The following is a 14,125-nucleotide window of genomic DNA, read 5'->3' as shown; positions in this document are numbered from 1 at the left end:
TAAAATGAAGCTGCCAGTTGAGGACTTGTGAGGCGTCTGTTTCTCAAACTAGACACTCTAAAGTACTTGTCCTCTTGCTCAATTGTGCACCGCGGCCTCCAACGCCTCTTTCTATTCTGGTTAGAGCCAGTTTAGCTGTTCTGTGAAGGGACAAGTACACGGCGGCAGGGTAGCCTAGTGGTGAGAGTGTTGGACTAGTAACCGAAAGGTTGCAAGTTCAAATCCCCAAGCTGACAAGGTACAAATCTGTCGTTCTGCCCCTGAACAGGCAGTTAACTCACTGTTCTTAGGATGTCATTGAAATTAAGAATTTGTTCTTAGCTAATTTGCCTAGTAAAACAAAAGTAAAATCAATTTTAAAAACAGTGTTGTAAGAGATCTTCAATTTCTCGCATGGAATAGCCTTCATTTCTCAGTACAAAAATAGTCTGACGTGTTTCAGAAGAAAGATCTTTGTTTCTGGCCATTTTGAGCCTGTAATCGAACCCACAAATTCTGATGCTCCAGATACTCAACTAGTCTAAAGAAGGCCAGTTTTATTGCTACTTTAATCAGAACAGCTTTTAGCCGTGCTAAGATAATTACAGAAGTGTTTTCTAATGATCTATTAGCCTTTTTCTAAATTATAAACTTGGATTAGCTCACACAACGTGCCATTGGAATACAGGAGTGATGGTTGCTGATAATGGGCCTCTGAACGCCTATGTAGATATTCCACAAACAATCTGCCGTTTCCAGCTACAATAGTCATTTACAACATTAATAATGTCTACACTATTATTTCTGATCAATTTGATGTTATTTTAATGGACAAAAAATATGCTGTTCTTTCAAAAACAAGGACATTTTGAAGTGACCCCAAACTTTTGAACGGTAGTGTATAAATACAGTTGAAGTCGGAAGTTTACATACACTTAGGTTGGAATCATTAAAACTCGATTTTCAACTACTCCACAAATTTCTTGTTAACAAACTATAGTTTTGGCAAGTCGGTTAGGACATCTACTTTGTGCATGACACAAGTCATTTTTCCAACAATTGTTTACAGACAGATTATTTCACTTATAATTCAATGTATCACAATTCCAGTGGGTCAGAAGTTTACATACACTAAGTTGACTGTGCCTTTCAACAGCTTGAAAATGATGTAATGGCTTTAGAACCTTCTGATAGGCAAATTGACATCATTTGAGTCAATTGGAGGTGTACCTGTGGATGTATTTCAAGGCCTACTTTCAAACTCAGTGCCTCTGCTTGACATCATGGGAAAATCGAAGTAAATCAGCCAAGACCTCAGAAAAAAAAGATTGTAGACCTCTACACGTCTGGTTCATCCTTGGGAGCAATTTCCAAACACCTGGAGGTACCACGTACATCTGTACAAACAATAGTACGCAAGTATAAACACCACGGGACCACGCAGCCATCATACCGCTCAGGAAGGAGATGCGTTTTGTCTCCTGGAGATGAACGTACTTTGGTGTGAATAGTGCAAATCAATCCCAGAACAACAGCAAAGGACCTTGTGAAGATGCTGGAGGAAACAGGTACAAAAGTATCTATATCCACAGTAAAACGAGTCCTATATCGACATAACCTGAAAGGCCGCTCAGCGAGGAAGAAGCCACGGCTCCAAATTAAAAAGCCAGACTACGGTTTGCAACTGCACATGGGGACAAAGATCGTACTTTTTGCAGAAATGTCCTCTGGTCTGATGAAACAAAAATATAACTGTTTGGCCATAATGACTATCGTTATGTTTTGAGGAAAACGGGGGAGGCTTGCAAGCCAAAGAACAGCGTCCTAACTGTGAAGCATGGGGATGGCAGCATCATGTTGTGGGGGTGCTTTGCTGCAGGAGGGACTGGTGCACTTTACAAAATAGATGGCATCATGAGGAATGGAAATTATGTGGATATATTGAAGCAACATCTCAAGACATCAGTCAGGAAGCTTGGTCGCAAATGGATCTTCCAAATGGACAATGGCCCCAAGCTTACTTCCACAGTTGTGGCAAAATATCTTAAGGACAACAAAGTCAAGGTATTGGAATGGTCATCACAAAGCCCTGACCTCAATCCTATAGAAAAATTGTGGGCAGAACTGAAAAAGTGTGTACGAGCAAGAAGGCCTACAAACCTGACTCAGTTACACCAGCTCTGTCAGGAGGAATGGGCAAAAAATCACCCAACTTATTGTGGGAAGCTTGTGGAAGGCTACCCAAAACACTTGACCAAAGTTAAACAATTTAAAGGCAATGCTACCAAATTCTAATTGAGTGTATGTAAAACTTCTTATGCACTGAAAATGTGATGAAAGAAATAAAAACTGAAATAAATCACTCTCTACTATTATTCTGACATTTCACATTCTTAAAATAAAGTGGTGAATCTAACTGACCTAGAACAGAACTTTTACTAGGATTAAATGTCAGAAATTGTGTATACTTCCGACTTCAACTGTATATGTGCCTTTTTTCAATGCTGATTGGAATGTCATTGGGAAAACATAGAAGTGTCAGATTATTTTTTGCAAATCCTCTCTGAATTTAAAAGTAATCCTTGAAGTAAGCATTTGTTTTTCAAAAAGTATCTGTAATCTCATTCCAATATTTTTGCGGTAACGTAATGGATTACAATTACCGTTTTTTTGTAGTCCCACTTATATGGCTTGGAGCCTTTGCTCCTCCATTGATGTACCTTTGTGTGTATTAGAGGGAGTGCAAGACTATATTAGTGCATCTGTGTGTAAGAGAAAGAGGTTGTATGACAGAGGGAGTGTGTGTCTTTGTTAGAGGGCACTCTTAGAGGGTTTTACAATTACAGACCCTAAACATATGCTTATTTCCTCACTTTCTGCCTGAGTACCTCCCCTCAACACACACACACATTACCAAACCACAGCTTTAGTTGCCCTCGCTCACACTCCCAAAGAAGCCAATGCCCCAGATCTTCTTGGTCACACACACTCAGATACACACTTAGACCAATGCCCCACAGAGGGAAAGAAAGGCTCTCTGTTGGGGCTGGGAAAAGTGGTCTGACTGCAGTGTAGACAGCATACCCATGTGAAACTGGGAGCTGCCGTCCACCTAACAGAGAGAGGACACAGTGGGCTACAGCGCTCCAGGAAATATTCTGTATGTAAGAGAAAGTATCTCAATAGTCTTCCAATTTTCCTCTGCCGTCAGATCTGAAAAAGGGAAAGCTTAAAACAATATCGAGGAAGATTTATGGGAATTTGACTCTCCAATTATTTCATCGTAGCGGCAGAAAGGAGACACGGAACTTTGGAATGATGACCTTCATGGATGGACAGTCAAAAGGGTAATAGAATGAGTGTTTAGAATGTAGGCTGAGATGAGTTAATGCATGCATGGAAATCGTGTCCGTTTACTGTTCAATTAAAACCATGGTGAATTATTTCCTAGGGAAGGTCAATCATTATAAACCAAATACTGAGATTCTACTCATCCATAACATTCCATAGTAAATGTCCCGCGAAGAATAACAAACTCTGGATAGGAAAGGTCATGTATATTACTCTCTTTATTAAGTGACACAGATGTACATTAAACGTTGTGTACAATATGACAATGAGCAAAAAATATGAAGGCGCTGTTGTACCATACCAGCAACTTAAGTTGACAAATTGTAAATGTTAATTGAATGTCAAATAAAGTTGTTGTCCGTGAGGCTTTTTTGTTTCTCGCTCTGGGTCTGCAAACTACAGGTATATTTCCCCCAGTGTGTGTTTGTGTGTATTAGATACTTCAAGAGTTACTGTAGATATACTACAAAACCGGAGTCAAGATATTAATAGTTAAATATGTTTCACTCACACAACCACAATAATGTGTGCATGGTGTAACACAGGATCCTTCATGAGTTACTGTAGATGAACTACAAAACCGGAGTCTGACTTTTTTCATCAAATAAAACTTTAAAATGGACAAACATGTTTCACACAGACACACCCGAGCACACATACACACACTAGCACACATACACACACTCGCACACACACACACACACACACACACACACACACACACACACACACACACACACACACACGCACGCACGCACGCACGCACGCACGCACGCACGCACACACACGCACACACACGCACACACACAGGGTTATGTACCAATATAGCTGCAGTCCAGAGAGAAACAAGAGGCATCAGTTATGATGACAGTTCAATTACATATTGCAAATGCAAGTGCAGCATACATGAACAAAAGAAAATGGTCCTTGTGAGTATTTCTGGATTCTGTGGCTTCGGTGTTTGTGTTTTGGGCATTACAAGCCCTTGCCAGTCCTCACTAAGTACATTTCTCCACCCTCAAAGTAGTAAAAGTCTACTTTTCAAACCACATTCAGTGGTTTTGTGTGGGAGGCACGTCCATGGAGTAAAAAAATACCCTTTAGCCAGCGGTGTAGTGACATATCACTCCTTTCCTAAAAACTCAAGCCTGGGTTATTTTCTGTGACTTCTGGGTCACTTCAGAACTTCCAATAATGTTATATCCTTAGAGCTGAGCATATGAGGTAAATGAATGTAAACTATTTTAATTGCTGCTTAGTTTGCTTGCTATGTCAATCAATCGTTACGTTTATAAGCTTTGCTCTTACCTGAAGGAATGTAGCCCCTTCCGAGTGACCTGTCTTCAACATACCATAAGGCAGCAGTGGGAATCAATGGGTGCATAAATACCTATATAATCAATAATAATCAATATGCATGAGTAGGATGGTTACCGTCCTCACAGGGAATATAGGTACATTCTAATTCAACCTCATTCTACCAGGAAATAAGCCATGTCCTTGTTCATGCTCATAAGAAGTGTATGGTGAGATACATCACAACAACAATGCTCATATCGGTTAACAAAATAACATGCTGTGAGGCTCTTCAGTTCTCAGGTGACTTCAATGTCAGTTCATAATGATTCAAGTTCACTTTATCAGTACCAGCAGTACCAGCCTCAAACCGATCAGTAATCAATATAGTGTCATACAAAGTAAATGTAGATTTTTTTTTTTTTTGGGGGGGTATATAAATCCATCTTTGGAGAGTGAGAGTATGAAAGGATTCTCACTGGTAGCTGAGTATGTGACATCAGAGGGAGGTGAAGGGAGTACAACGTCTGTCTCTGCCAAATGTGCCAATGCCAAAGACATTCAGCTGTCTGCGTTCCCCTTTTGCACAGGTCTGTTTTTTGTCTGTTTTGGCCCAGAGAAAAAAATAGGAGGTACATGTCGACTGTGATGTAGCGGAAAAACCATGTCTTGGTTCAGAGGCAATGTAAAACACTGAGTAGGATTACAGTTAAATAGAGCACAATAAAGAGACGGAGCTTTGATGCATACAACAGCTCCGTGGGAGTGTGGGAGTTGTTGGGTGAATGTATTTGTGGGTATGAGTGCATGTGCACGTATGTGTTTGACATGCGCGTGTGTGTATTTGAAGAAAAGAAAAACGTACGCGTTTTTTGTCATTTGTCAACTAGGCCATGTGACGCGTCGGACTCGTTTGTCAGCATTCATTGGCTCAGAACCTGGTGTGCCGGGTTTCAACCAGGAACCTGTTTCATTCCACAGTAATGTAGGTATCCTCTCCTGCCACACCTCACATCCTTTCAGAAAAAAAACATCTCAGACATTAGTTGCGCCTGTCCACCTGGAATCTGAGTGGAGGTTATGCAGAGGAGACAATGAAAGAATGAAGACAGAGGTGGCGATCCCAGAGTTAGAAAGTGTCTTTCAGCAGTCCCAGTTTCCGCAGCGCATCCCTGCGCGACTCATCCGACACTCCCCGTCCGGAGAACTGCACAGTGATCCCTTGGGAGCGGAAGGACGGCTTGGAGATGGCGGACTTCGGCCGGGGCTCCGGGGGAGACGCCACCACCCTGTTGGAGCTAGGGGGAGTGCTGTAGCAGAAAGGTCTGTGGGCTTGAGAAGGCACTGGGGATGAAGCTTTGCTGGGGGACCTCACTAGAGTGTGTGCGAGGATGTCAGGGGTGGTAATGGGGGAGGGGGTGGTGTGGGATGGGGTGACCATTCTGGTCTTCCCCCCGTAGCTGTTGACCTCGTAGGGAATGGTTTCTACTTTGGTTGGGATGGAGGTTGGTGGAGGCATCCTTTTGGCTGGGGTGGAGTTGAAAGCTGGGTGAGGCATCACTCTGGCTGGGGTGGGGGTGGAGACAGGGGGAGGCATCACTCTGGCTGGGGTGAAGTTGGAGGCTGGGGTAGGTATCACTCTGGTGGAGGTGGATGCTGGGGGAGGTATGGCCCTGCTCTGGATGTCTGGTTGTGGTGGATCAGGCCTGGTTGTGGTAACAGGAGCAGGTTTCATTACCTTAGTCTTACCCCCGTAAGGGTTGAAGTCACTGTGAGAGGTCACTGGGTGGGCCTTACTGCCATGGCTGCTGGTGGAGGGAGCAGCAGCAGCAGCCTTAGAGGGGTTCACCACGATGGTCTTCCCGCCGTAGCTGTTAAAGTCCTTGGACGAGACTTCGGGCGGGGGAGAAGCAGGCATGTTGTCATGGATACTGGCGTGAGAGCTGTTGGTGTTGACTGTTACTGGTGGCAAGGGGCTTGCCTGTCTGGCCACGCCTGGTTTACTCATGGGTGTTAGTGTTGGTGTAGGAACGGGTGTATGAGTGGCAACCGGAATCGGGGCAGCAGCGGGTTTGGCGTTTGTGCTGCTCTTGGGGGTGATTATAAGAGAGAAATCCCCTGACGGGGAGCGGTTTCGGCTCAAGCCCAGTTTGGACAGTGCCTCCATCCGGGACTTATTTGGAGTGGGATCCCTGAAAGACACACTGCGGGTGGGAAGTTTTACCTGGACATTCTGCAGCCCATGGAGTTTCTCTGCCTCCAAAGGGTGGGACGTCCCTGATAGGTTAGCCAGCATCTGAGACTTCTTGTCCTGGAGGTTCACACTGGCCAGCGAATCGCTGTGGTGCTGGTTGCTGCCCATTATCATGTTGATGTTGACGGGGTAATGGTTGGGCTTGGCTGAGGTGTTCGGACCCTGTTTGATTGGATAATCTGGGGAGGTGGGTGGTCTCTCTATGTTCTCCAAATCAAGGTTCCTACGGTGGTTGGACAGGAGGGAGGAGGAGAGGATGTTGGTGTTCCCCCCGCTCCCCTGGTTCTCGGCGATCTTCTGGGCGATGACGACGGGGGTGGGGACGGAGCCTACAGGCTGGTACAGGGCGTGGCCATAGGGGGCATTGTCTTTTCCAGGAAGGGACAGGTTGCACTCTGTAGGGAAGTTTTCCATCACCTCGCGCCTCGGTTTGTTATCAAAATGCCTCTCAGGGTTGTTCATCACCATATTCTGGGTGAAATCTGCAAAAAGAACGTTTGAGAAGTAAACTCATCAGTTCTCGACACGTTCTGAATCTTCAAAAGACAAGGTCAATGTCAAGTCTATATCTTCAAAAAACCATTGGGTCAATGGCAAGTCTGAATCATTGTTCTTGTTCTTGTACACACACTGCAAATGTCAATGCGGAGTAATCCGTCATTCTGATGACAGTGATAAAGTCTGATCTCATTTGACTGTAGTAATTCTAATGATCAAAAGGGACTGGTAATCATAATGTAAACAGTACTGTTCAGGGTGGAGCAAGTAGTGGACTGTGCTGTACCTGGCATGGAGGACTTGAACAGTGCCTGTATGGGGTGGACTAGACCAGGCTGTGCTGGGCGAACCAGGTCTATGATGTCCTGGTCCTTGGTGCTGGTGGGTCTGTCCAAGGCTGAGCAGGGTGGTACGGTGCTGGGGGCAGATGCCAGGATGGGGGGTCCTGGTCCATCAAGCTCATCTACTACTGGGGCAGTCAGAAGGGAGTCAATGGTCTCCTCAAAGAACAGGATACAATCCTGCTCCTCCTGGCTTAAGAACTGAAGCGCGTTATCCTCCTGTAGGGGGTGACACAGAGCACAGGGCAACACAACACACACGAGTCACTTGGATGGAACCGGCTACAGGGACACACTAGTAGATCATCAAAAACGTAGGTTAAAGGTGCTCTTTGGTTAAGGGGTAATTGGTCATACATGAGTTACTGTTATACAATAATGTATGTCACAGTAATGTATCTCCTATAACATCCCAGGTCTAGTGTATGGAATATACTTCATGTTGCCCAAAAGAGTTATGTAAAGGATGTAAACAAACATAGATCCTGTTGGTTTAGCCTTTCTCCTCCTACTTGAAAGGACCACACCAAATGTTGATCTGACGTTCGTCTGGCGTTCGTTCGGTGCGCCATGTATTAGAGACCACCCGCTGGTGGACAGCTGACTGCCAACATTTTTGCACAATTCTTAACTGAGAGACCCTGTGTCCCAATCTGCCTGCCATCTCTCGTATGTTTATGTATGTGTATGAGCGACGGTGAGAACACAGGGCTGCTTGTTCGTGCTCTCCCACCTCCCAACCTTCTAAATCCCCCCAACCCAGCTCAGAGCCCTGGAGGGAGGAGCCTACATCCTCTAGCCCCTCCTACAGGGAGACCTCACTGCCTACATGTTACATCACTACCTGTCCCTCTGTACAGAGCACATGCAGCCACAGAACAACAGGCAAAGGGTATCCAATGATAGGGCTGCTTTGACAGCTGCTGGATGACACTGACTATAGCTGTTCCACTGCTCTCTGGGTTCTATTTCACTCAAGATAATGTGCTGAATCAAAGGGCAACCTGGTTAGATTGTTTAAAATGAACCTTAATGGGTTTAGGAAAAAGGCATTAGGTCAACAGAATGCACAATCCAGCTAGAGACTAGCTATATATACTGTAGATCCCCCATAACACAATGTGCCATCTAAATACACACATGTAGGGAGTAGACACACAAACCCAGGAAAGCACACACAGACACAAATACCTGGCTGACCATGGCCCATTTTTTTTATTGCAACAAGAAAGTAAAAAACAGATGCACCCATACACCTTTCATTGACAATTACCACCACTGTCAATCAGTCACAAACAAACTCTTTTTGTTTGCCGTTTCAGGTTACGACCCTGTGCCTGTGATTACTAGGGTAACAGGTTGCCACTGCAGCAGAATGCCATCTCGTTGCTAGGCATCACTGTAGGGATAGAGATCAACCTTTACCAGAGGTAAATATTTACCACAACACAGACCTGTTCTATTTAGCCACACATACACACACCAACCATACACACACATGTACGCACGCACCCATGTGCACACTCACACACACACACGCACACGCACGCACCAACACACACCTGCAGACAAACTCAGTTGAAACCAAACACCACTGACTTTTGTTGTGTGATGCAGGACCTACAAAACTGCACCTTAACCGGTTTCCCTTAGTCTCCGTGGTGTGTGTGTATGTGTGTGTGTATATATGTGTGTGTGTGTGTGTCATCCCTGAGGCATGCAACAGGATGTAGTGGTTAATCCTGTGTAATTTCTCAGTGAAAGTATGACATAGGGGGGCATGGAGACAGACTTCGCTGTATAAACAGCACAGTCAGGTTTGAAAAGCACAGCAAGTCACACAATGAAAAGCACCTGCTCTCAACCAGGAACAGGTGAATTCTTCAATGCCACACCCCCCTAACATGGGTGCATAAATTGTGAACAAATGGAGAAATATTTCGAATTTTATATTTGAGATACTAAGAGAAAAAAAAACATTAACTGAAATGTTTTCATTCAAGTTATACTCACAAATGGTCTACTGCAGGAGTTTCTATTAGCGCCATCATGACCCCCGTTGACCCCGAAATGGAGGTTAGGATTGGCCTGCACTCGGACGTCCATGGTTATCGGGTCAAATGCCAGGTGACTTGTGGGTATCTCATGAGGGGTCAGTGGTCTCCGAGCAGTCCTCGGAGATAAAGTCCGGGAACGCGTCTGCTCTCACTCTGAATAATCTTTTAATCTCCTCAAACACAGTCTAGAAACAAATAGAGAGGAGGAACGGCATAAAGGAAAGGAGGCCAGCTCAAACAATAACACAGTAGTAGTTGTACAGTATAAGACTGTAGACTGATAGCCTGGACTAAGACTGTACCGTAATAGAATGAATGTAATAAAACAGTAGTAGTTGTACAGTATAAGACTGTAGACTGATAGCCTGGACTAAGACTGTACCGTAATAGAATGAATGTAATAAAACAGTAGTAGTTGTACAGTATAAGACTGTAGACTGATAGCCTGGACTAAGACTGTACCGTAATAGAATGAATGTAATAAAACAGTAGTAGTTGTACAGTATAAGACTGTAGACTGATAGCCTGGACTAAGACTGTACCGTAATAGAATTAATGTAATAAAACAGTAGTAGTTGTACAGTATAAGACTGTAGACTGATAGCCTGGACTAAGACTGTACCGTAATAGAATGAATGTAATAACACAGTAGTAGTTGTACAGTATAAGACTGTAGACTGATAGCCTGGACTAAGACTGTACCGTAATAGAATGAATGTAATAAAACAGTAGTAGTTGTAGAGTATAAGACTGTAGACTGATAGCCTGGACTAAGACTGTACCTAATAGAATGAATGTAATAAAACAGTAGTAGTTGTACAGTATAAGACTGTAGACTGATAGCCTGGACTAAGACTGTACCGTAATAGAATGAATGTAATAAAACAGTAGTAGTTGTACAGTATAAGACTGTAGACTGATAGCCTGGACTAAGACTGCACCTAATAGAATGAATGTAATAAAACAGTAGTAGTTGTACAGTATAAGACTGTAGACTGATAGCCTGGACTAAGACTGTACCGTAATAGAATGAATGTAATAAAACAGTAGTAGTTGTACAGTATAAGACTGTAGACTGATAGCCTGGACTAAGACTGTACCTTAATAGAATGAATGTAATAAAACAGTAGTAGTTGTACAGTATAAGACTGTAGACTGATAGCCTGGAATAAGACTGTACCGTAATAGAATGAATGTAATAAAACAGTAGTAGTTGTACAGTATAAGACTGTAGACTGATAGCCTGGACTAAGACTGTACCTTAATAGAATGAATGTAATAAAACAGTAGTAGTTGTACAGTATAAGACTGTAGACTGATAGCCTGGACTAAGACTGTACCGTAATAGAATTAATGTAATAAAACAGTAGTAGTTGTACAGTATAAGACTGTAGACTGATAGCCTGGACTAAGACTGTACCGTAATAGAATGAATGTAATAAAACAGTAGTAGTTGTACAGTATAAGACTGTAGACTGATAGCCTGGACTAAGACTGTACCGTAATAGAATGAATGTAATAAAACAGTAGTAGTTGTACAGTATAAGACTGTAGACTGATAGCCTGGACTAAGACTGTACCGTAATAGAATGAATGTAATAACACAGTAGTAGTTGTACAGTATAAGACTGTAGACTGATAGCCTGGACTAAGACTGTACCGTAATAGAATGAATGTAATAAAACAGTAGTAGTTGTACAGTATAAGACTGTAGACTGATAGCCTGGACTAAGACTGTACCTTAATAGAATTAATGTAATAAAACAGTAGTAGTTGTACAGTATAAGACTGTAGACTGATAGCCTGGACTAAGACTGTACCGTAATAGAATGAATGTAATTATACAGTGGTGTTTTGGTTTACTATAACATCAATATGATGTTGTTGACTGTCTAAATACTCTCGGGGGTAACAGCTGGTGAGAACAGAACACTCCCCCACAGCTCTCCTTGGGAAAATGTCTCCCTCCTTCCTTCCTTCCCCCTCCCCAAACACGTATTCAGGTCGTTACATGTAGTCACGCCCCCTCCTCAGCTGGGGGAGCCATCCCTACCACCAGTTCAGTCACTCCATTTGTGATAGTTATTACACTCTCTATAGGCAATATACCTATTACATGTAATCAATATACTGGTTATTAAAATATACCTATTACATGCAGTTATTACAATATACCTATTACATGAATTATTACAATATACCTATTACATGAGTCAGACCACCAGTCAGGGTTATTCACTGGTACAGAGCTGAACTGATAGACAGGTATGTTAGCGACGAGCAAACAGGCTCCACCAGACAAGCCCTCCTTGTTTAGGACCTTCAAATACACCTACATTGGACGCTCAAAGCTGTTGAGTGATTTGTCAAGGTGACTGCTTTGACACATTCCATTCTCGCCACTGGTTTCGATGTAGCCTTATGAGTTTAGGTCATGATCAAATAAAACCTAAAATCAAGATATTTTGCAGTGGGACACTGGGACTTCCTATTCCCAGTCCCAGTATTTTCTACGCAAATATTCTACCCAGTGAGTCCAAAATAGGTTTCCATAGACACAGGGTATGATAGACACATTTACATTGAATGTACTTTACTTAACTTTCTTAAAAATTGAGAGATGCACTTACCTTTTAAAATAATCTTAAAATGACCATAGGCTACAGAGACAAATATCAAAAATGTCCTAAAACTCCACTCTGTATACAGGGATGGAGTAACAAACTCTTCATTTTCGTAAACAAAAACATGAAATCGTTAGCTTTGTTCTGTAAGTTCTCTTCCCTCCAGTCCTCGCGGAACAGGCGTGCTTGGCGAACTCCCCGTGCGTAATGTGGCAGGTCTCCTGTTCCCGTGGAGCGTTAAGCGCACAGGACTCCACCCAACACAGCAGCTGAGCAGTAAACTGGAGCTTTCATTCAAGTGCTGGAGACTGCCCACTGACTCATATAAACGATTAAGACAGCCTTTCTTTGAGTCCCAGTTAAATATGTCGGCGATTATAGGCTTTTTCACTTACACATTTAAGCAACCTTGAACCTAACGCATGCACTAACGTGTCACATCTGGAATGTTCTGCAAACCTTTTGCTACAGACCATATAACCTTAATAATTATGAGTTCATATCATGCACGAAATGTAATTAATAATACTGTTTAGCCTACAAATTCCGTGTAGCAGCTTTTGCCCTGCCCTGATTGGGACCAACATTTAACAAACCAGACTCTCTAGACTAGAATTTCGGTAGTTTCAGTTTTGGCACAAATGAGATTGGCACCCAGTGCACGACATAACCTGGCCTTGTTAATAACATTTCATTCATAGGCAGGCATGTCTGTCATTTTCATGAACCATAGAGCATCTATTTCATTCCCCAGCCTAATGAATGACATAATTATTGAAATTCCAAAATAACTGTTATCACCATAGCGACACCAACATTAAAATGCAAGACAATTGGAGTGTTATGTAGTTTGGTTTACCTTCCAAAATTGCGTTTAATTTGTGGACATGTATTCTTTTTAGTCATGACTCAGAAGTCTTTGGCCGCAGTTTTTGCTGCTGGCGTTACCCTACTCGTCACCCATAATAGAATGAGGGTTCGTCTTTGTAGCTGTGCCATAATGGCTTCCGTGACCGCATAGCAGCACCGTCGAGCGCTATCGCCATTTTAAAGTAACATATATTCTTATTTTGTGTTTGAAAATAGCGTAAAGCTAATATCGGTGAATTAACGCCACCTGCAGTGCTGGAGCACCCAGTGGCGATCCATCATTCACGGAAGGCGGAGCAGAGCCCCACCTGTTCAGCTAAAAAAATATATACATTTGAAGTCGGAAGTTGACATAGGTTGTTTTTCAACAACTCCACACATTTCTTGTTAAGAAACTATAGTTTTGGCAAGTCGGTTAGGACATCTACTTTGTGCATGACACAAATAATTTTTCCAACAATTGTTTACAGGCAGATTATTTCACTTATAATTCACTGTATCACAATTCCAGTGGGTCAGAAGTTTACATACACTAAATTGACTGTGCCTGTTAACCACTTGGACAATTCCAGAAAATGATGTCATGGCTTTAGAAGCTTCTGATATGCTAATTGACATGATTTGAGTCAATTGGAGGTCTACCTGTGGATGTATTTCAAGGCCTACCTTCAAACTCAGTGCCTCTGCTTGACATCATGGGAAAATCTAAATAAAACAGCCAAGACCTCAGAAAAGAAATTATAGACCTCCACAAGTCTGGTTCATCCTTGGGAACAATTTCCAAACGCCTGAAGGTACCATGTTCATATGTACAAACAATAGTACGCAAGTATAAACACCATGGGACCACGCAGC

At 42.9% G+C, this 14,125-nt stretch overlaps 1 protein-coding gene across 2 annotated transcripts; it reads right to left on the bottom strand.

The window, feature by feature from the left end:
* Window positions 1–3,530: 3,530 nt before the first annotated feature.
* On the bottom strand, window positions 3,531–13,279 carry LOC118392279 (mucin-5AC-like). 2 transcript variants are annotated; one of them, XM_035784095.2, is made up of 4 exons: window positions 13,260–13,279; window positions 9,733–9,961; window positions 7,665–7,938; window positions 3,531–7,362 (listed from the first exon to the last, which is right to left on the bottom strand). In XM_035784095.2, the coding sequence occupies exons 2-4, from the start codon at window positions 9,823–9,825 to the stop codon at window positions 5,756–5,758; spliced, it is 1,974 nt and encodes a 657-aa protein (XP_035639988.1). In that variant the 5' UTR covers window positions 9,826–9,961; window positions 13,260–13,279; the 3' UTR covers window positions 3,531–5,755. The 2 variants fall into 2 exon arrangements, with proteins under 2 accessions (XP_035639988.1, XP_035639986.1); XM_035784093.2 differs by lacking the exon at window positions 13,260–13,279 and adding an exon at window positions 12,407–12,673.
* Window positions 13,280–14,125: the final 846 nt, after the last annotated feature.

The sequence above is a fragment of the Oncorhynchus keta genome, chromosome 13, assembly GCF_023373465.1.
Source record: "Oncorhynchus keta strain PuntledgeMale-10-30-2019 chromosome 13, Oket_V2, whole genome shotgun sequence".
In the NCBI taxonomy this organism is placed as follows: domain Eukaryota; kingdom Metazoa; phylum Chordata; class Actinopteri; order Salmoniformes; family Salmonidae; genus Oncorhynchus; species Oncorhynchus keta.
Note: the sequence above shows the minus strand (reverse complement) of the source record. Positions and strands in the feature narration are given on the sequence as shown.